General features: G+C 37.6%; 1 protein-coding gene across 1 annotated transcript in view; it reads left to right on the top strand.

The window, feature by feature from the left end:
- AQR (aquarius intron-binding spliceosomal factor) overlaps positions 1-22,383 on the top strand; it is a 127,952-nt gene that overhangs the window by 75,963 nt on the left and 29,606 nt on the right. The window contains exons 21-26 of the mRNA XM_072622850.1: positions 5,233-5,474; positions 6,984-7,130; positions 8,159-8,228; positions 15,887-15,997; positions 17,631-17,740; positions 19,922-20,057. Of these exons, the coding sequence (XP_072478951.1) occupies positions 5,233-5,474; positions 6,984-7,130; positions 8,159-8,228; positions 15,887-15,997; positions 17,631-17,740; positions 19,922-20,057 (816 nt within the window). The remainder of the gene's footprint in view (positions 1-5,232; positions 5,475-6,983; positions 7,131-8,158; positions 8,229-15,886; positions 15,998-17,630; positions 17,741-19,921; positions 20,058-22,383) is intronic.

The raw sequence follows: 22,383 nt of genomic DNA, 5'->3' as shown, positions 1-22,383 counted from the left end.
TGTATGACAGTTTATTAAAAGACTCTCTGAACTATTTGATTCAGTGTTTAATCTCTAAACTAACTCTTATTGATATCATCTTTTTTTCCCCTCCCTTCAAAATAGTATCTGTGCATTTTATGACCTGATAGAGATTGACTCCCTTGTTGGAACTAATAAAGTCACAGCCCTAGGCTTCATTCCTGTTTGAGCCATCTAGATAGTGTTATGAGATTTAGAGAATAGAAGAGACCTTAGAGATAACTTAGTCTTCCTCCATTTCCAAGCTCAGAGACATTCAGTGACTTGCCCAAGGTCAAATAGGTCACAGAATATGAAAAGGAAGGAATCTCAGAGTCCATCAAGTCCTACTTATGAGGAGAAATCCCATCTGTAACATCTCTAACAAATGGTCACCATCTGCTAATGAGCCAAGGCCCCACCAACTTTCAAGGCAGCCCATTTCACTTTGAGGTAGTGTTAATTATTAGGAAGTTTTTCCTTATATCAAGTCTAACTCTCCTCTTCAAATGTGTCCTTTTTTTTGAGTTATTCTGCCTCTTTCCTACAATTTTATAATCTGTAAATTGTTTTCTGGTCTTCATCTGGTGTTGTTGGCAGAGGCAAAGAAGAATCTTGACTTGTGCCAGGAGAGTAGAGTATAGAAGAAAGAAGGACACACAGAGAAGAAAGGGCAGTAGGAACAATGAGCCTAGCTCCTTATAGGACCATGGTTGACTAGCAACCCATCACCTCTACTGTTCAAACAACTCAAACTACATACAAACTATGATCAATATCAGCATGTGGTGGGGTCCAGTAAATGAAAAGCCAGTGCACTGAGAATGAAAAGGCTAGATTTTTTTTTCTATATTCTGACTGTTGATCCATCTACCAAGGATATTGAAAGTATTCAGAATTATATAGCTCTTTTAGCTCTTCAGAGAAGAGTAGTTATTAATATAAAATCAAGTTTGAGCATGTTTATTAATTCTCTAAATAAAATTTAGAGAAAATAAATATCCTTCTTTGGGAAGGTGTATTGCCAGTGCTATATGAGCAACTGCTGTGAATATGTATATATATTTTAAGGATTGAATCACAACATATAATAAATACTCTTCACTTAAAACTGAACCAGTATAATGTTTATTCTCTACACTAAGACCAGACAAAAAATATCACTATGGAAATATAGGAAAACAAGGCTCAACAGGGGTAACAAAAATATTTACACACATTACCAGCCCTGGGAGCAGCACCATCTCAATTCCTTTTCACAGTCAGGAGGCTCCTGAATAACAGCCACTTAAAAGAGTCTTAAGCTAAGTGTCCTTCCTGTGGCTGGGTTCCCCTGCAGCCAGTTTCCCTTTCTAGTTCCCTTCCTTCTCGACAAGTACCTGCTGCCTGGCCAGCCCCTGTTACTGCTGCCACTAATTTTCTCAAGGCTCAATGCTTTACACTCCTTTTCTTCTTCACACTCCTTTTCTCAACACTCTTTATGTATATGGTTTTACTCGGTACCTGATTGGCTCAGCGTGGAAAGACTTAAGAGGCCATGTGTGTAGCTGGCTTTGTGTGACTCAGCATGAGATGTATTTGTGATTGGTGGGGTGTGGTCACATGGGCCTGTTAGTGGACGGGGAAGATATTCATGTTCCATTAACTCTACAGAAAGGAGGATGAATTTTCAGAAAAGATTATTGTTCTGTGCATGGGCAGTTACTTCATTGGAGTTTGATTTTTGTAAAGTAGACTTTTCTCGCAGGGGCGTATTTTTGTTTCCTTGAAGTCTTGGGATCACTGGGAGATGGTGCTGGCATGGCAGTCACTGAAAGGTAGAAGAGTTACTGGCTATCTTAAACTTGTATTAATAGCAAGCATTTCCAACCATGTCCCCTTCCATGCTGGGAATGCCCATGAACTGATCAATTATGTGGAGCTTGATAACAGAGACTCTTCTTATATGGAGAATCTTTATTTGCTTTTGGGAGCTTTGCTTCTTATCCCTCTGGTTTCTGCTTGGAATTTCAACTTCTGGTTCTATTGACAATTCAAATGGGAGTGGGTGAACTTTTTTCGATTTTCTTACTGAGACTGAGCATAGTGAAGTAAGTACTTAAGTCCATCAGGTTCTGACCAGCCCGAGTTATGTATAATAAATACACTTCTGTAATAAAGATTTAAAAATTTAAACATTCATTTTTGATGTCTTATGTATATCATTCATAATTCTAGATAATAATCTGAAGTATAATCTTCAATGAGTGAGCTATAGTACTTCAGTAATTAAGCACTGAAGTATGCTTAGAACCTGTAGCTGGAAGTAGACTCACTCCTGTATTAAAATACACTTTTACTATAAAATAACTGTGTTTCATGAGAAATAATTTAAGCTATAATGTATCTGAATTGTGGAACCATGAACTGTTATTTTGGGGGAGATGTTGTTTTGTGTTTTTGATAGACTTTGTGTGTATGAGCAGGATTCATCAGCATAACTTGGATTTTTGACTTCTAATTTGGAAAAAGAGGGTGAGGGGAACAGAGAGCTTAGGTAAATGAGGTTCACAAATTTCCAAAATATTTATTTTTGGTAAGGACTTTATTCTCCTTCCCCTCATAACCTTTTTGTTTTTAACATAGGTTGTTAAAGTTATATGAAAGTAATTCTGTGATTTAGTTTGTAATTTTGTAGTTGTGGATATGGAAAAAGTGCTATTTTCCAGTGTTTGTGATCACTTTAAATTCAGAGGCTTCATATATTTCCATTATAGCCAAGAATATTGTTTTTTCCCTGGTTTATCTTTAAAAGCTTTAGTCTTTTGGCACCCGGAAAGTATTTTTCAAATTTATTTTTTTCATAATAATGTTAAAGCAACAGCTTAGGGCTATTCCTGTTCTATACTGTAATTACTGAGGAAGTTTCTGAGAATTAAGGTTACTTCCTATAATTGAAATTCTCTCTCTCCAGAAGAGCAGAGTGCTTTGCCCTCCTTCCTCCTCAAGCTGTATCATCAACCGTCAGCTAAGGGATTCCCATTGTCCCTTTTTCTCTTTTTGAAATAAATAGCAAAAAGTGGAAACGTACATATTTTTTATTGCTAGGAGAGCCACATTCTCTTCTCTCCACAATTTGGTTCCAGTTAAATTCATATAAAGTAGAGGGCAGTAATACTAAGTTAAAATTTGCTTTTCATAGTGCCTTAGTTCTGGTATCTAGAATATAACTGAGCTGGAAAAGTTAAAAATAAGGGAAAAGGGCAGGGAGGGGAAGAATATTATGCAAATGGAAACTAAAGAAAACACTTTAGACAGTTGTTGTTGTGTTTGTTCTTTCATTCTCAAAGAGTTCCATGACATCAGGATGATGACATGACTTGCAGTTGACTTTGATTTGAATGAGGGAGGGCTGTGCAAGGTCACCAACCTCACTTTCTTCTCCTCAGCCATCTGGGTCCAGTGGCCTGATAGTCATCAGGACAACTGGAGATGGCCCAGGATGCAATGGGAGACCCTGGCTCTTTCAGGCAGGTCTTATCACATTCTCACTTTGAGTGAGATAGCCCATTCAATGAATAGGGTTCTTTAAGTTGTTACTCAAGGGATGGCCCCTTTAATCAAAAAACAACAACAAAGAAAATGCTTTAGACAGTTAGTGTGGTGACAATGGAAAGGATCCTGAATTTGGAGTTTGTCCCCTGAGTTTGAATCCTTGCTTTGGCAGATGCCACCTGTGTGACCTTGGGAAAATCACTGAGAGGGTTGTAATAGGTGAATAGACACAAGAAAACTTACCAAAACGTCAAATTAACTTGATAATTGACTGGTTTAACTTTATACCCAGCACCTGGGCTCTAAAATAGCCTCTATTAGGCATATATTCTAGGTACAGAGGAATGGAAGGTTGTGCTAATGAAGATTTCTCTTTTACTACTTATTCTGAAATATTAATTGGTAAACGCCTCCCGAGTCTAAGGGTCCAGTTGAATTGTTTCCATCTCTTTGATATTTAGAACTGGAAAGGCCATTAGAAAGTACCTAGTGCAGCCCTTTTATTTTACAGATGAGGAAGTGTGGGCCAGAGAGTTGTTACGTGACTTGTCCAAGGTCACACAGGTAGAATAAATAAAAGAGCTGGACTTCTGATCTGGCAGTGCCTGCTCAGGTCCCCAGCTCTAACATCTTCTAATTCTGTAACCGAGAATCATCAAACAATAGAGAAAATATCTAGTCTAGCCTAATTTTACATGTGAGGAAATGGCAGCCCAGTCTTCTGGACTGCTACATGTGTTCCCAAACTCAGGTACCCAGCAATCATCTTCCCCATTGAGCTTGGCACATCAGATCCATTACTGTTTGGTTGTGTGCTAGTAAATTCCATTTGGCCGGTTTAGTCTTCTTCTTATTTATACCATTTATTTCAGATGACCTTCATTGTAAAATTATACTGGACTTTGGTTGTCATGATAAAAACAACCCTTTGTTCTTTGGAATGATTAATGAATCTTGTTTAATAGTAGAAGAAATTCAATCAAAATTTAGAAGAAAAATAACATTCTGTATTCTAGTTCTGAAGCATTTGGAAGGAGAGAGAGAACATTATCACTGTTTTAAATATTTTTCCTTTGTATAATATCATAGCATAAATGTGATTGATTTTAGACCCTGCAGATCCTCTTGTCAGTTTCAAAGAAATTGGTTATTAGCAATTGCTAATTGCTTTTATCCCTCTGTGAGTTTCTTGTTAAATATTACTACAGTTCTCTCTGTTGATGTCTGGTGATTTCAAGCTTATTGGGTTTCACGATATTTGCCTGAAATTCTGGTTGTTTTTGTAATTTTTTTTCTAGGGTGGCAGATGAAAGTTTGAAGAGTTTCAGAGTGGAAGCTTTTTCTTTATAGACTCTTTCTATGATGTTTACTTGTTGCTATGCAGACCCTGAGTCAGATTACTCTACTTTCCATTAGGAACCAAGTGCTGAACTCATTTATGTCATTATGTCTAAATGACCTCCTAATGGATAAACTGTTCTAGTTAAGTTTGATCTTTTGTTTAATTCAGTCTTTGGTATCAGTAGAAAATATAGCTGCTGATTCAGTCTAGCCAAGCACCTGTCAGCAGAAAATAACTTCTTGCCCTGAAACACTCTGGAATGCTGGATTAGTTTAGAGAGCCATTTCTGCATGCCAGTGAAGCTCAGATGTTTGAGATGTCACGTTAACACAATCATTTTTTTCTGTTACTGACAGGCTGTATTAGAGACCATTCGAAACCTGATGAATACAGATTGTGTGGTACCTGACTGGCTGCACGACATCATCCTAGGATATGGAGACCCAAGTAGTGCCCATTACTCAAAAATGCCTAATCAGATTTCCTGTCTTGACTTCAATGATACATTTCTTTCCATTGATCACTTAAAAGCCAGTTTTCCTGGTTATAATGTCCAAGTTACTGTGGATAACCCAGCCCTACAGGTACCCCCTTTCAGGTAAGGTCAGAGACTCAAACACTGCATTTTAGAAATTGATTTCTTGCCATTTCTGTAGTCAACCAAAGGAAGGAGGTTGAAATTATTGGCTAAAGTAAAATTTGAATATTGTGGCAGGATTTTATTTGAGTTTTTGTTCCCTCTTTGCCATGCATTAGGTACTGGTGGTTATAAATTTGTTTAGTTGAGTCTGTTCCATGGATAACCTTATTATATATAGGTGTTATTTGAAAACATCAAGAAAAGCTATCCAGTATGGTGCCATACGTTCTGCCAGTGTTTGTTGCCTGAGAGCTGCTGTTAATAACTTCTTACTGAAGTGGAATACACTGTGGAATACACAAACATGCCATTATTCCAATAAAGTAGCATATCATATGCTATAAAAATGATTTCTCAACTACTGAGTTATCTTTCCCCCAAATAGGCAAATGATTTGGGGTTTTTTTAAAAGGGAGAATTCTGTCCTTCTACTCTCATAAATTACAAAACACTCACTTTCTAGTGTGATTTAATATTAAAGAAATACATTTTACTATGGTCTTAGAAGGTTCTTTGATTTTTATCAGTATGAATACTCCCATTAATGAAGACTATAGTCACTTCACCCCTTTTATCCTTTGTTGATTTTAGTTTTTCTTCAGATTGTCTACAAAGAATTTATCCAACTTGCCTGAGACTTTTCTCTTATTCACTTAGTATCTCAGGCCATCTGTTTGTTGTATCTCATTCTTTCTTTCGTCTTGTAGTAAGAATGTCACATCATCATTCTGATTCTTATTTCCTGTGTCTTCTTGGGCCAGTTATTTAGCCCCTGTGTTGGTACCAACAAAATGAGGGGGACAAGCAGAGTGAACTCTAAGGCCCCTTTGGGTTCTAAATCCTATTGATCTCATTAACCAAATTTGTTAGTTTAAAAAAGTCAGAAAGTCCCAAACTCAAGAGGGTAGAGGTAAAAGGAAGTGAGTGCCCAAATGGTTGTGGTTGACTCCTTGTCTTACTTTGCTTTGCGCTCTGAATGTATTCGTCCTTTGTTCAACCATGCCATCAGAGAAATAATGACATGACTTGCACTTGGCTTTGTTTTGAATGAGGGAGGGCTGTGCAGGTCACCAGCCTCACTTCTCCTCCAGAGCCATCTGAATTCAGTGACCAGATATTCATCAGGATGACTGGAGATGACCCAGGATGAGGCGGTTGGGGTTAAGTGACTTGCCCAAGGTCACTCAGCTAGTGAGTGTCAAGTGTCTGAGGTGAGATTTGAACTCAGGTCCTCCTGACTCCTGCAGTGGTGCTCTATCCACTGCACCACCGAGCTGCCCAGCTTTGAGCTCTAGAAAGGTGTTCATCTTTAAAAGTAGTGCTGATGCTGTAGGTAAGATAGCTCAAGGCTGTAGATGAGTGCCACTTTCTCCTTTGGAAATTAGGGCCTATAACATTCAGCCAGGATATAAAATAGATTTAGATAACTTGAGCTTTCACAAAGTAATTAAATTTTGTGTGTTACAGGATAACTTTCCCAATAAGAAATGGGAAAGGGAAGAAACGGAAAGAAGCAGATAGAGAAGATGAAAACACTGAAGAAGCTGAAACTTTAATTGTTGAACCTCATGTTATTCCTAATAGAGGTCCTTATCCTTATAATAAACCAAAACGGTAATGTCTCTTTATGCAATTATATCTGTGTAATATATACACACTGTGTATACATATATCTAGATTGGGTACAAATCACCTTAACTTTATTGCTTAGCAATTGGGCAGTCGTTATACTTACCAATTCAACTACATTTTAAATTCTCTAGGTTAATGGACTCTTCTGAAAGCCCTTGTAAAAACTGATGTTTATTCAGATGTGGGAACCAAAAGAATACCTCATACTTTTTTTTTGGCATTCTACCGTTAGGATATTTCATAAAGAAACACTTGGAATTATGGAGAGAAAAGCCAGTATTTAATTTATTTTAGTCTTAGAGGCAACATGGTACAGCAGAAAAAAATCTGTATTTGAAATTAGAAATACTGAATTCAAATCTTGGCCTGGTATGAGATCTTTCATGATCTTAGATGAGTCAATTACAATCTTAGTGCCAATGTTTCCTCATGAGAGGAGATGGACTAGATAATTTCTAAAAGTTCCTTTCAGCTCTATATGAATGATCCTATGAACACAAGCATCTTGCCTAGTCTAATGTATTCCCATATCACCTGAAAAACAGAAGTACCCATACCTGTATGCTATTAGTGATAATCTAGCACTGTTTCTGGTATATTACTTGTTTAACCTAATTTGTGTCATACCGTATTCCTTGGTTGGGAGTTGGAGCTCAGGCCCTTCTTTGTGTGGTTCGGGGTGTGATTGGGGTTCTCAGTGCTATGACAGATGCACCCTAATCAGTACTAGAGGGGATTTATTCTTGATTTTCCCTAAGACTCTCCGTAGATAATATAACAGTGTTGGTGATCATCCCCAGAAGATGTGTTCAGCTCTGCTTCACCTTTTTGGTGGGGCATGGTAATATTCAGGGATTTTGGAAATAATTAAGGAAGAAGGTCCTTTCTCTTTTGGTCTAAATTTCTGTTGTAATAGTTAATATGGCACACATTCATCAAGTGATTCGCATATGTTATGAGGTCATTTATCCATATTTTCTATCAGTTTTAATCTACTGTTTTGTTTACAGCAACACTATTCAGTTTACACCTACTCAGATAGAGGCTATACGTGCTGGGATGCAGCCTGGATTGACTATGGTAAGAGAGTTACTGTGTAAGAATTTTCTTATATTGATCACAAAAATAAGTACTCTATTAAAATTATAGATATTTTTGTTTTTATATCGGCTTAGTTTTCCAGTATTTTGTTCCTCTTGTCCTTATTCAAAGAGCCAGCCCTTGTAGCAAATTATTTTATTTTATTGATTAATTAATTTTAGTTTTAAACATTCATTTCCACAAGATTTTGAGTTCCAAAATTTCTCCCTATCTCTCCCTTCCCCTTCACCCCAATATGGCATGCATTCTGATTACTTCTTCCCCCAGTCTGCCCTCTCTTCTCTTATCCCCCCCTCCATCCTTTTTCCCCTTACTTGTAGGGCAAGATAGATTTCTATACCCCATTGCCTGTATGTCTTATTTCCCAGTTGCATGTAAAAACAATTTTTAATATTTGTTCTTAAAACTTTGAGTTCCAAATTTTCTCCCTTCTTTTCTCTCTACCCACCCTCATTGAGAAGGCAAGCAATTCAACATAGGTTATATAAGTGTAGTTCTGCCAAACACTTCTATAAGTCGTGTTGTAAAAGACTGACTTATATTTCCCTCCATCCCATCCCACGCCCCACTTATTCTATTTTTTCTTTTGTCCCTGTCCCTTTTCAAAAGTGTTTTCTTCTGATGACTCCCTTCCCCAATCTGCCCTCCCTTCTGTCGTCCCCCCTACACCCACTTATTGCCTTCACCTTACTTTCCTGTAGGGTCAGATACCCAGCTGAGTGTATAACAAAGAGTTTTAAAAGGATTGAAAAGGCAGTAACCAACATTACAACAAAACCCCACAACTATCACCTTCGTTTTTCAAAAAAGCCCCACAACTATCACCTTCATTTTTCAAAAAAGAGAGGGAAGTACATTGGTAGTCCTGTCCTTTGGGACCGTTGTTGGTCAGTGTACTTATGCAGCATTCAGTTTCAGTTTTTTTTTTTTTTGTCCTTTCCATTTCAGTTATTGTGTATGTTTTTTGGTTTTGCGTACTTCGCTTTGCCTCAGTTCACAGGAGTTTTATTGTTGTTGCTCAGTCATGTCTGATTCTTTTGTGAGCCAGTAGGCCATACTGCCCAAGGGGTTTTCTTGGCGAAGATACTAGAGCGGTTTGCCATTTCTCCAGTAGATTAAGGCAAACAGAGAGTAAGTGACTTGTCCAGTGTCACACAGCTAGTGAGTGTCTGAAGTTGGATTTGAACTCAGGTCTTTCTGACTCCAGGCCCAGTGCTCTTGTCCCTTGAGTCGTCTAGCTGATTCCTGTTTCTTACAGTACAGTCCTTTGTGTTTTTGTACCACAGTTTACTAATCCATTGCCTAGCTGATGCCCATCCACTTTGTTTCCACTTCTTTGTTACTACAAAAAAAAAAGTAGCATTTCATCATGTTTGAAGAACATTCAACTCTTATCTTGATCAAGATAGAATCATGGGATATAGAGCTGGAAAAGTCAATAGAACCCACTCTTTTCATTTTAAAACTGAGAGAACCAAGGCTCAGAGGAGCTAAGTGACTGGTGTAGCCCTTCACAACTATTAAGGAGCAGAGTTGGGATTCAGACCCAGATCTTTTTACTCTAGATCCATCGTTCTTTTCTTCGTAATCACATTAGTTCATAGTGGGTACTTAAAGTAGTTCTAGCATTCTGTGCATTTGGTAGACCTTTGTGACATTCTTAGCTACTTATTTTCAGATGAAAAATTCAGTTTTAAACATTTCTTGAATATCAGTCATGTGCATTGTTTTCCACAAAGTCCTGTTTGAATTTCTGATCGTTGTGGAGGTGACCTTGGATTCTCAAAGGCCATGTTAATGCTAACAGTGCAAGCTCTGACATGTGCCCTTCTGAAAACACTTTGACTACTTTCTTAGCTTCACTGGTGGGCAGACCCTTTGTTGACTAATTCTTTGGCCACAACCACCCATGAAAACAAAGACCAACACCAGGTGAACGTTAGCATCGTGTGGTGCTCCCACTTAAAATTTATTGATGCTCTTTGTTGTAGTGAGTGAGTGAAACCTGAGTTCAAAAGGGACATTACAGCTAAATGAAATGAGAACAACATAAGGTTACCCGGGGTTTCAAGTAAAAGAAGTGACAAAACTGTTTTTCTCGTACCTTGTAGACTCTGTAGAGACCATATCCCTGTATATCGTGAATGTAGCAGATACTGGACAGAGTGAGCACTAGATCAATTAAGAAAAGTGAAATCAGCTGTTTTCTAACACTCATGCCACCTCTAGAGGTTGGTGTTCTCCCGAGTTTCATCAATACCTTGGTATATATTTTGTATTTATTTACCTGTATCTGTTCTTCCTTTCTCCCCTCCCCCATCTCCCATAAAAGTTTAGCTCTCTGAAAGCAGGGACTGTTTAACGCAGTGCCCTGTGCATAGTAAGTGCTTAATAAATGCTCCTTGAATTGAGTTGAATGTAGCAGTCCTTTCTGCAGGAGCAGTCTATGGACTCAGCTCACAGTTTGTTAAAACAAAGGACAAAATCAATACCGAACTAGAAGGAATAAAAATGAGGTGGAGATACAGCATTCAGGTAAGACATTTCCCACTTGACTTCTTTTAACAAACTGTTGGTTTCAAAAAATGAGAAATAGATGATTGCAAACTTAGTCACTTACTTCCTAAGCCAGTTTCATCAGACTGCCTTAACTAGCTAACACTTGATCCCCTTTCTAGGTGGAAAGTTGGCATCTTAGTTTAGAAACACTGACTTAAAATACCCATTGATTTATAAAACCTTTGAAGCATGATAGTAGAAGATTATGAGCAGTATTTCCTTATAAAGCAGGAAGAAGCAATGGAGAGAAACCAAATTTGTAGAAAGCTTAACAGGAGACCCAGTCAAGTCACATCATCTTGTGAGCACTTAAGGATGAGCAGAAGGAAAACAACAATAGTTAAAAATAAATATCTATCAAGATTTCTGTAACATGTCAACTTTTTCATTAAGAGTCTAGCAGCCATATTTACTTTGTAATATCATAGTCCTCAGTGCATTGTGTGATGAACTAGAAATGGCACGACAAAAGTGCAGATAGCAAGAGTGACTTGACTAGACCAGAGGTACAGAGAGGAAATCAGTGCTGCATGGGGCGACGCAGTTTTGAGATACTGAATTATCCTAAAGAAGTCGAAGACGCCAAATGCCTAGAAGAAAATTCAAGACCTAACAACAACAAAGAGACCAGAAAATATCAATAATTACCAACTTTCTCTAAAGTGATTTGTTTTTTTAATGAGAAAGCAATGTAGTACCATGCAAGGTACAGTGGTTTGGTGCTGAGACCTGGATTCAAATCATGTTACATATTGACTTTAATTGACATGGGCAACTCACTTGATCTCTCTATACCTCTGTTTTCTCATCTGTAAAATGAAAAGACTCTACTAACAGACCTTCTGAGGTTTCTTCTACCTCTAAATTTATAATCGTTGAGTATATCTAAATGAAGGTATGAAAAGGTGACCCAAGGAGGCTTTCAAAAGCAGTATGTCATAGCAGATCACAGCACTGCAGTCATGTAATTGACTGAACATTGAGAATAAAAGATTTCACTGTACTTTTTATTTGTTGATTACAAAACAAAAAACAAAAGCAAGCTAAAAAACCCTCGACTGATTTGATAGGAAAAAAAACATTCTTTAAAGACATCCCTCCAACAAGGTGCCTTTCATATGTGTGTGTTCAGTCATGCAAGAGTGCTTGGAAGAAGTAAAAGCAGACTTCTTCACTGTATATATTCCCTCTCATTATTAATATCAAGTTAGGATTGAAACAGAAAGATGCATGTTTACCTAAGGTGTTTGCCACTTCTATGAGGGATGTCCTACATGAAGTCCAAAAAAATTAATTCTGTATAAATGGTAAGGTTCCCAAGAAGCTCCAATTTACAGATACTGTTTTATTGATCAAAATGAGATTTGTAATCACTCAAACAACTTTGGCCAAACTGTCCAATGGGAAAAATCAAGTCGATGAAGAATTTTTCTTGTCCAGACTACAATGTACAGCTCATGAAACTGATCCATTAGGGCAGATGGACTATGAATTTGGCCCAGCATTGAATAGGAGGAAGATACTAAACTAGGTTGATGGCCCTTCTTCCTGAAATGAGGCACATTTTCTCACCATTATTCTTCAGATGATGCTGAATATCTATGGGTCATGGAATACAACAGTTCCAAAAAAATTCATTTTGCAGGTGGTCATTCCCATGAGTAGGCTGCAACATGTTGACAACCAAAAACTGTGCAGAAGTAAAGGGCATGAAAGCTACCACCAAAAAGATACATGGCTAGAGAATGTTGACCATTTATGAAGAGTGAGCAGTAGCCTCATTGTTCTTGACCTTTCTGTAGCATCAGGCGTGCTAGCTGTCCTATTCTGTTTACGCTCTCCTCTCTGTGTTTTCATGTATATTCTCTGCTTTCTCTTCCTACATTTTGATCCATTCTCAGTTTTCTTTGCTAGATCATCATCCATGACACACTCTCTAACAGTGGGTATACCCTCAGGCTCTCTCATAGACCTTTTTTTTCTCTCTAAACTTATTTATTTGAAAACCTGATCAGCTTCCATGGGTTTAATTATCATTTCTATGCAAATGATGGCCAGTCTACATATCCAGCCTGAGTCTCTCTCCCAGACTCCATTCTTGTTTCACTAGCTGCCTATTATGCATTTTAAATTGTATGTCAGACTGGATTTTCTTAACAGAACTTACTGGCATTCTCTACCAATCCACATTCTTTTAAACTTACCTATTTCTGTCATGGCTGCTCCCATCCTTCTAGTCACTCAGGTTCACAACCATGACATCATCCTTAACACCTCACTCTCATTCACTCCACATAGCCAGTCCGTTGCAAAATCTGGTCATTTCTACATCCACCTTGAATGTATCAATCTACTTCTCCTTACTCTCATAGCAACTATTTTATTTTGAGCCCTTATTACCTCTTTCCTGAACAATTCTAATAGCCTCCTAATTGGCTCCTCACAGCTATCTGCCTTCCATATGCATAGATGCCAGTGATTTTTCCTAAAGTGCAAGTCTGATCATGTCATCCTATAAATGCCAATGGCTTCCTATTTATTACCTGTAGGATCTTATATAAACTCTTCTGGCATTTATCTGGCTCCATCCTATGTTTCTACCTTTATTACACATGACTCTTCTCTTGGAATCCCTGGTTTCCTTTAACACTTCATCACAAGAACCTTCTTTCCATGGTCCTGTCTCATTCACCTCCCCTGTCTGGGAGTGTCTTTTCTCTCCAAGGGTACTTTACATGTGTATGTATTTTGTATAAACCTATGTATGTTTTCTCCTTTTGTATATACTTATTTCTGTGTTGGCTTCACTTCCTTTCAGACCCCTTAGTTTCTGGAGCATGGTAGTTGCTTAATATATTGTTTGTTGATAACCAGTGAATAGTCTGTACATTCCATTGATATTCATTCTATGTTAAGAAATCTAGAGTAAAACACTAGTACATTGGGCCAATGGGCCAACACCATCTACCTCTCATTGGAGGATTTATGAAAGGATCATAAACCAGGAGTCTTTCAGTATGAAGAAGTATTGAGGGGCTTCACTCTATACCATTGGACAAAGTACTCTCATTGATGAGATACAGAACTTTCCTGTACACTACAATGCACATATATGAAAGTAGAAGGTCTCTGCTCTCAATGAGATGTCATTAATTTTTAAGAGTATAAATAGAGAAGTAGAAAGGAATTTTCAGGTCATCTAGTCCAAAATTTAGGCCTAGAGAGGTTGAACTAGCTAAGATGGTAAGTATCAGAGCCAAATTTTGAGTTTCAGTCTTCTGACTCTTTCCACAATACCATGATGTCTCACTTTGGAGAAAGGATAAAATCTTGACACAAATAATGAGAATGCAAGTTTAGAGTAGGATAATTGCAAAATGAGTGACAAAAGATAGGTGAGGAAGGGTAGGGAATCATTTTTAGCTAAAAAAGGGAAAAGAAAGCAGGGGGTAAATTTAGCAGATGGGATTATGGTAGAGGGGTACATCCATTCCAGGTGTGAGGGTTGACCTACATGAAGGCCTGAAAGGAGGAAAAAGTAGGGTAAGATCAGGAAAGAAGGAATCAAGCTTGCCTGGATTGTAGAGTTCATGAAGTTGAGTACTCTGGATTGTGGAGGACTTGGATGACAGACCAGTGGGATAATATCTTCAATAGAGGTTTGATTAGACTGTATTTGAAGGTTAAGAATAGTGATAGTGTTCGATTTTTTTTTTTTAACAACACTATAATAGTGTTTTTCCGCACCTTGAATATCACCCCTTCACTGTTATTCTCTGCTCTGTAATTTGGGGGATGGAAGGAAGGGATCATGTGTGAAGAGATATTTATTTCAATATTTCAGGAATCTGTGATATTGTCAGTATGGATATATATATTCCATCCATGCAGATATCACACATTCCCTCCCCCCCCACCCCTGCCTCTCTCTGACTTAGTAAGTAGCCTGCCTACTCCTTAGATAGCACACACGCCATCTGTCACTGTGCCTCACGCTCAGAGCTCTTTTCACCTTAGATAAGACCTTCTAGAGTTTGTAGTATACTGGTGTAGCATTGGAGAACCAGGGTCGCTTCTGTACCACAATGAAATACCCAAGTAGGACTCAATAGGAGAAACTAGGTTTGCATCATAACAGAGTGTGCTAGAAAAATGAAATAATAATACAAGGCAAAATGGAGCAGCCTGTGAGCTTAGTGAGACCGGTATTTCAAGAACATTGATTAATAGGTAAATTAAATTATGCAAAGATTACACTAGAGAGACAGTGAGCCTAATTTTAAAATATAAGATGATTTTTACTGGAGTTAAAAAATAACCAATGTAAAAATTACTTATATTTGATTAAGTCTTTTGGGGGACAAATCTATTGAACTGCCAGATTTATAATAATTACAGTGTTGGTGCAAGAATACCAGCCCTTTGGAGAGGAATCTCCTTTCAGACCAACGTTTCTTTCTTGTCAACTGCAAAAATGGCTAGAAAATGACCTGTTTTATGGTATGTAATCAGCACAGAAAAGCTGAAGAAGGCGTCTAGGTATGGGAGTTGTTTTGTTTTAACCCTGTGGGATTTATAGTCAGTATAGTGTATTCTTAGTTAATATTTAAACTTGATGAATCAGTAAGAATAACTTTCCAATAAAAGCAGTGTGATACATTACCATCTGTGTATCTCCATAGAACTGTTCACACACTACCTACTTACACTTCACCTTGTTTGATCTTCATCAGCTTTTACTTCGAATGTGGTTCTAATTATGCCTGATTCTTTTTGGAGGGGTGAGAGGGCTGTCGCTGTTTTTCGTGACCCTTTTCAGCAGCAGATATGTACTCACAGACTCATGTAAATATTTATTTTTCCCAAGCCCAATTTTAAAACGTATCCTACTATTTGAGTAGTGATTTTTTTACCGTTTAGAACTTTCTGAACATGTGTATGTGATTACAGCTTTGAGCTTGGAAGCATAAGTGGTAGGATCCCAGCACCCTGTTTGACCTTGGTACTTTGTCCTTTGGCAGCCTTGGGGTGTTGTCATCGCTTAGGAATTTGCTTTGCATTCTCATTTTATTTTGTAGGTTGTGGGACCACCTGGTACAGGTAAAACGGATGTTGCTGTCCAGATCATATCCAACCTGTACCACAACTTCCCAGAACAGAGGACTCTTATTGTTACCCATTCAAATCAGGTAAATGATCCTGTAGGATTTGGAAAGGTAGCTCCATTTAGTCTTTTTTTCCACCTCTGCTATTATACCAGCTAACTCATGTTTCTCTCCCGAGTGCCTGAAATGGCAGATAAATTTGTTATTGTTATTGTTGTAAACTTATCGTTATCTTTGCAGTTACAAAGGGAATGGCAAGTAACATGTCATCTGATCCTCATGGTAACCCTGTTCAACTTTAGGGTGCCATGAAGAATAACATTCCCATTTTAACATGCAGAAACTGCGGTTCAGAGAAGTTAAATGACATGTTCGTGATGACAGTGTAGAAGCACCGGAACCTGGAATTTGAATCCTTTGTCTGCCTCCATGTGGTCTTACATCGTACACTTCAGTCACACTGACATCAAGAAAAGTAGTGTCAACCAACTGAATGCTAAGGAGATCAAGAGAACTCTCCAGCAGACGTGAATAAATTTCTATCCTAAGGAGAAAGTGTTAGGAGAGACTAAATGTAAAAAGTATTAAATATTTGGATTGTTGTCATTCATCTAATTCTGTCATACCAAAGCTAAAGCTTCCTAGTGAGGCTGGAGGAGTAGGTGGACTTTAGTGTCATTTTTCTTGATTTAGAGTTAGAAAGATAGTTAAGTTGTTGAATTTATCAACTCCATATAGAAATCTAAATCTCTAAAGTAACAGTGATTATCTTCATTACTTCATTTTTGCGTTGTATTTGGACTGGCAAAGAAGGTAGAAAATATGAAAAGTATATCATGAAAAATTAATGTTTTGGGAAGTATCCTTATAGTTAAGACAAACTCCTCGTTATGTAGAACAGCCCAAACTGATGTTTCCCACTGCATATTATTGGGGAGGAGGGGTCAGTGGTCAGTGTGAATTTGTTAGAACCCTGTTTATAAGTCATGGCAAACAGAACTTGAGACCCTAAAGCACTTTTTTGTAGCGCTTTTGTATTGATTTAGCGTCACACATTTTGTAGTGATTACAGCTATTTCTTGGATACTTCAGGTATTATCAGCTTTTATAGATGAAGAAACTGGGGCTCTGTGACATCGATGACTTGCCTAGGGTCACATGACTAATTAGTGTCAGAAGGCAGGATTCCAGTTTCTCTTGGCTCCCAGTCAGTGATATCATGGCGCTTGTCTTTTTCCTATGAAGAATTTTAGCAGCAGAATGAGACGTGTCGCCAAGTACTCTAGATTGTCTTTTTACTTTACATCTCTCTTATGTAGCACCGTTGTTGTCTCCCACCTATACAATTTAGATTATATGCTCTCTGGAAAAATCCTGGCCCAAACTAGACAAGCTTCACCAGCAACTTCTAGAAATGCTCATTGAATAGAACAGAACTCAGTGTGGTTGTTCATTTTTTCAAGAATTGGTACCAAGTGCCACTTTTTTTCCATTTATTATCATTCTTAGAAGCAGAAGTTTATTGGGTAGGTGATTTCAAAAAGCAGAAATTTTTCTGTTTGGTTTAAATACTATGAAGTACTTAATTTAAGGTTTGTATTACTATTTGCTATAGTTTTGATTTCTTCTCCAATAGTGTTACCATTCGTTTTTAGCCTCATGAACTATAAATCACATTCTACCTGGAAGAGCGTTAGCTTTCTCTCTTGGTCTTTAGGCGCTGAACCAGCTGTTTGAAAAGATCATGGCTTTAGATATTGATGAGCGCCATCTCCTGCGTCTTGGTCATGGAGAGGAAGAACTGGAAACAGAGAAAGACTTCAGCAGGTGAGGACATGGATTGGGTTTGTGAATGGTTTTTTACAATAGAAATGCCAGCATGAGTGTTTTCTTTTACCTTTTATTCTTTATTAAAGAAACTCGAGGAGAAAAGGGAGATTAATTGACTTCCTTGTGAAAGGATTTTAGCAAAATGTACTAGGAAAAACGTATTGTCTGGGAGCCAGGATTCTTTTTGTTCTGACTCTGCCCCTTTGTTAGTCTGGGCATGATGGCATCTGCCATTGTTTCTTTAGACTTGTACAATTATTGGAAGAGTTGGCATGTGGTGTTTGGTTTGTTGTTTGCTTTCACTTTCTTTTCATTTGTTTACTTTCTTTGATCATTTAAATTTCCCCAATTCCTAAAACTATGTATTTCTTGTTCACCTGTTTCATCCAGATACTTGATTCCTTCTTGCATTCTAGGTATAATTTTGAACATTTTGCTAAAGAGTTAATTTTCTAAAATTAGATGCAGATTGAAGATTAAAATCATGCAAGTTTCATAGTTTTAAATCTTTCCTGATTATTAATTTCATCACAACTTATATTTAATATTGCAAATTGACTAAATTTTTATGAGATGAATTCCTTTTGCTTTGGGGCAGGATTTTAAAATTCTGTTATTTAAAGTCATTTCCAGAGCATTATTTCATAGAATGGCCCAACAGCTCTATGTACTTAATATGGCATATTAACATACTTAGCTTTTGGATATTTTAACTGGCCTTTGACCACATTGGTCACAAGTAGGAGTATTGGATTATCAAGTGGCGTCATTTTAACTTTGTGGATTATAGGACTTTGTAAATACTTGTAAACCTTGACGGGGATTTGGCTAAAGCACGAGACTCAGGAATGTGAGACTTGAGTTATAATTCTGGCTCAGCAGTGGTGCTGAGTGACTTCTTTCCACATTTATTTACTTATAATAAAGCTAATTTTCTGAAATGGGGCATTTCTCCAAAACCTAATAATAACAGTCAGCTGATAATAAAGGTGCTATTTAAATGTCCAATGCTATAATTATAATGTTACACTAGAATGAGTAGTTTAGAAGAATATTTTAATAAATATAGAAGTAGAGTGTTTTCAAATGATTTTAGGTCAGCTAGAAAAATGAATTTGATTTAAGTGTTTTGGTATTTAACACACTTAATTCTTTAGGTGGATACACTTACACAGAAAATGTTAATAATCCCATTTGAAGGTAGTTTTTATTAAATGACTTAATAGTATATTATGAATTATATTGAAAATGCTCTCTAGCTATTCTGTAACATTTTGTACTTTATTAATATTCTGTAATATTGTGTGATTTTACTTTTCTTCACTAGACAAATCATGAAGCACCTTAAAATGTTGCCAGTTTCTGACAAGACGTTGTGAAATAAATAACATTCCTTTTTTCTTTTCCCCCAAATGCTATTGTGGAAGGTTTGACACATAGAAATAACTGAAATATTAATATGCCTTGTTTGTCAGAAAGATAATTATCTACAGAAATAATGTGCTTATTAGGTAACTATACTTTCCAAAATATGTAATTGATTGCCATATTCTGTTGTATTTTTTAAAATATAATTTCTTCTTTTTTGCAGTTATTTTTCCTCTTAAATTGGGGAAAAGGGAGAAATTATGTAGGTAGTCACTGGAATCTGCTCATTGTCTGTTCCTACTGCTAATCTGAAGTCTGAGTTTTCATTATTTCATAATGGAATTAGTGAGAGAAAAGGGACTACATGGATAAATATAATGTTATGTTAGCACAACAAATTAAGATCACATCTAATAGTAATTAAATAATAAAAGAACGATTTTAACATCATAGAAAAGTTTAATGGATTTTTTTATTATTCATAGACTCTTAATCTTAGGTAACCAAGTAATACAATATTAATTTATTGGCATAAAAACTCATTTCTTAAAGATGCAATAACATCCTTTGTTGTAATAATTTAACCTTTCAAAATCTAGTGTAAAAGTTTTATTGCATTTTTGTTTTTAGCCGCAGTTTACTATTAAGATACCTAGTGGAAAAGAAATCCAGGATTTATAGTATTGTTAAAGATTATCCTTTCTGTCATTGGTTTTCACAGTTCTTTCATTTCCTAATTGTACTAGAACACTTGTGAATTTTTTCCTGGCATGTTGTATAATTTAGCAATTTATGTTAATTGTTTTCCAGGTATGGAAGAGTGAATTATGTCCTGACTCGAAGATTAGAACTCTTACAGGAAGTTGGAAGGTTGCAGGAGAGTTTGGGCGTTCCAGGGGATGTCTCTTACACTTGTGAAACTGCAGGCCACTTCTTCTTATACCAAGTAAGAGAGGAGGGGAAGAGAATAAGCATTTATGCAATGCCTAATATTCTGCCAGGCACCGTGCTAAGTGTTTTACAAGTATAATCTCGTTTAGTTCTCACAACAAGCCTTTGTTTTCTGTAATCCCTATTTTATAGTTGGGAAACGGAGACTGATACAGGTTGTGATTTGCTCAGGCTTACGTAGGTAGTAAGTATCCGAGGCTGGATTTGAACTCAGGTCTTCCTGACTTCAGGCCTAGTACTCTACCCACTGCACATCCTGCTTCCCTCAAGAAAGAGGGTCTTAGAAATAGGACCAGATATCGGTGTGTGTGATATCGATTTACATGAACCACCGTGTTTACTCTGAAAGTGTTTGTGTTTGGTAACTGAGAATGCGAACTGCAAGCAAAGCTGTAATTAGGACTGCTAAGTGCTTGCGTTATTATTTTTAATTCTCTTTGCCAGATGACTCATCTATTGAAAGGCCGCTGCCCCAGCTCTTTTTTTTTAAAGTAACTTGGGCACAGTTTCCAGTTGAATATTCCTTTTAAGCTCTGAAAATATCAGTAATTTTTTGTTTATGCTGTTGATGACAGCGTTCAGGACAGGAGCTAACCATTTCAATGTTTGTTAATCGAGGAAAGGAAACCGGCTATTTCTTTAAATGGCTGAAAATAGGCTGTTGCTTAAAACAGACTACAGAGTGGGATCAGATATTAAAAGAATTATAATAATATGTGCCCTCGTTGTAGAGGTGAGGTTTTCATGTAGAGGTGTTGGGGGCTTCATCTTAATAAAAGTGACATAGCAGCAGTTTGCATACGTGAATTCAGACTTTTTTCTAGTTACTAAGAGACTTAGAAACATTGTGGATAGTTTGGACAGGCCCAAGAACAGCTACAGTTTATAAAGAATTTGGTGTAATTGCATTTGTTCTCTTTGTAATTCAGTAGAGTTAGTAACTAAGTTAAATATGCATCATATTATTTATGTACATAGTGCAGTGATAGGTTCTGCTTATACATAGAGAGCTGTGATAAAGATACTGTTTTCATGTATAATTGGAAGAAGGACAAATACACAAATGACTGTGCTGCAAGGGAAAGTGAGGTCAGCGTAAAGGAGAACTCCAGGTAGAGTACTGTGAGAAGTCTGAGGAGAGACAGAGATCATTTGCATTGGAGGGAATCAGGGAAAGTTGGAATGATGACAGCTGACTTGTCCGGAAAGGAGGGTTTTCTTCAGGAACCTTAAGCCTAACCTTAGAGATAAGGAGAGTATTCGGGGGCTTCAAAAACTGATGAGAGAGGGTAAGACAAACATTTGGGATGGTGAGGAGCCAGTTTGGGTAGGACATTAGAACATACAGAGGGGAGTAGCATGAAATGAAACTGGACGTGTAAATTTGGAGGTAGGTTGTATAAGGCCTTGAAGCAGCAAATCAATCATTTTACTTGCTAGGCAGTGGGGAACCACTGATGGTGGATTTATTGTAGTGGTATATTAGGAAGATTAAGAATCTGTATTGTAAGAGCCTGAACTATGGTGGTTGTGGTGGGAACGGAGAAGAGGGACCAGGTGTAAGAGAAAATGTCTAGGTAGACACAGGAATTGGCAACTGATTTAGAGGAGAGAGTCAAAGATAACTCCATATTTATAAGCTTAGGTGACTGGGAGACACGGTGGTACCATTGATAGAAATAACAATGTCAAGGTTGCTGGGAAAGCTTTATGGAGGAGTGGAAGATTATGAATTTGAAGGGCAGCAGGCCACTGAGATGAGCATCTAGCAGGCAGTGATACAGTACTGGAGCTCCAGGGGGTGGTGGACAGAAGGGACAGAAATTTGGAGGTTACATGCACAGAGGTGATCACTGAAGCCATTGAGAGGGAAAGGCATTGAGAAGGAACAGCACTTAAAAACTCATGGCACGAGTAGGATGAAGAGCCAAGCCAGAGAGATGGTCTGCGGGATGAGAGGAAGCACAGAGGCAGGCAGTGTGAGGCAAGGAGGACACTGTGGGGTGCTTGGTATCGAGACAACTTTGATATGGGCACTTTACATAGAGGAGGAGCAGTGTTGTATGCAGTGTGAAATCCCGTAGATGGAGCAAGCAGGATGGGACAGGAGAAACAAAAAACATTGCATTTGGCATAAGGAGGTAGTAATTCTGGAATGATCTGTTTGATGAGAGTGGTGGGGACAGAATCCAGATCACAGAGAGTTGAGGGAGTGAGTGGTGAGGAAGTGGAGGAGACAAATGGTGACCATTCTTTTCTAGATGTTGCCTTGTTTAATGCATAATAATCTACTATTTGATTGAGTGATATAACCTTGGATC

Source organism: Notamacropus eugenii, chromosome 7, assembly GCF_028372415.1.
Source record: "Notamacropus eugenii isolate mMacEug1 chromosome 7, mMacEug1.pri_v2, whole genome shotgun sequence".
Classification (NCBI taxonomy): domain Eukaryota; kingdom Metazoa; phylum Chordata; class Mammalia; order Diprotodontia; family Macropodidae; genus Notamacropus; species Notamacropus eugenii.
This window is presented reverse-complemented; position numbering and strand designations above follow the sequence as displayed.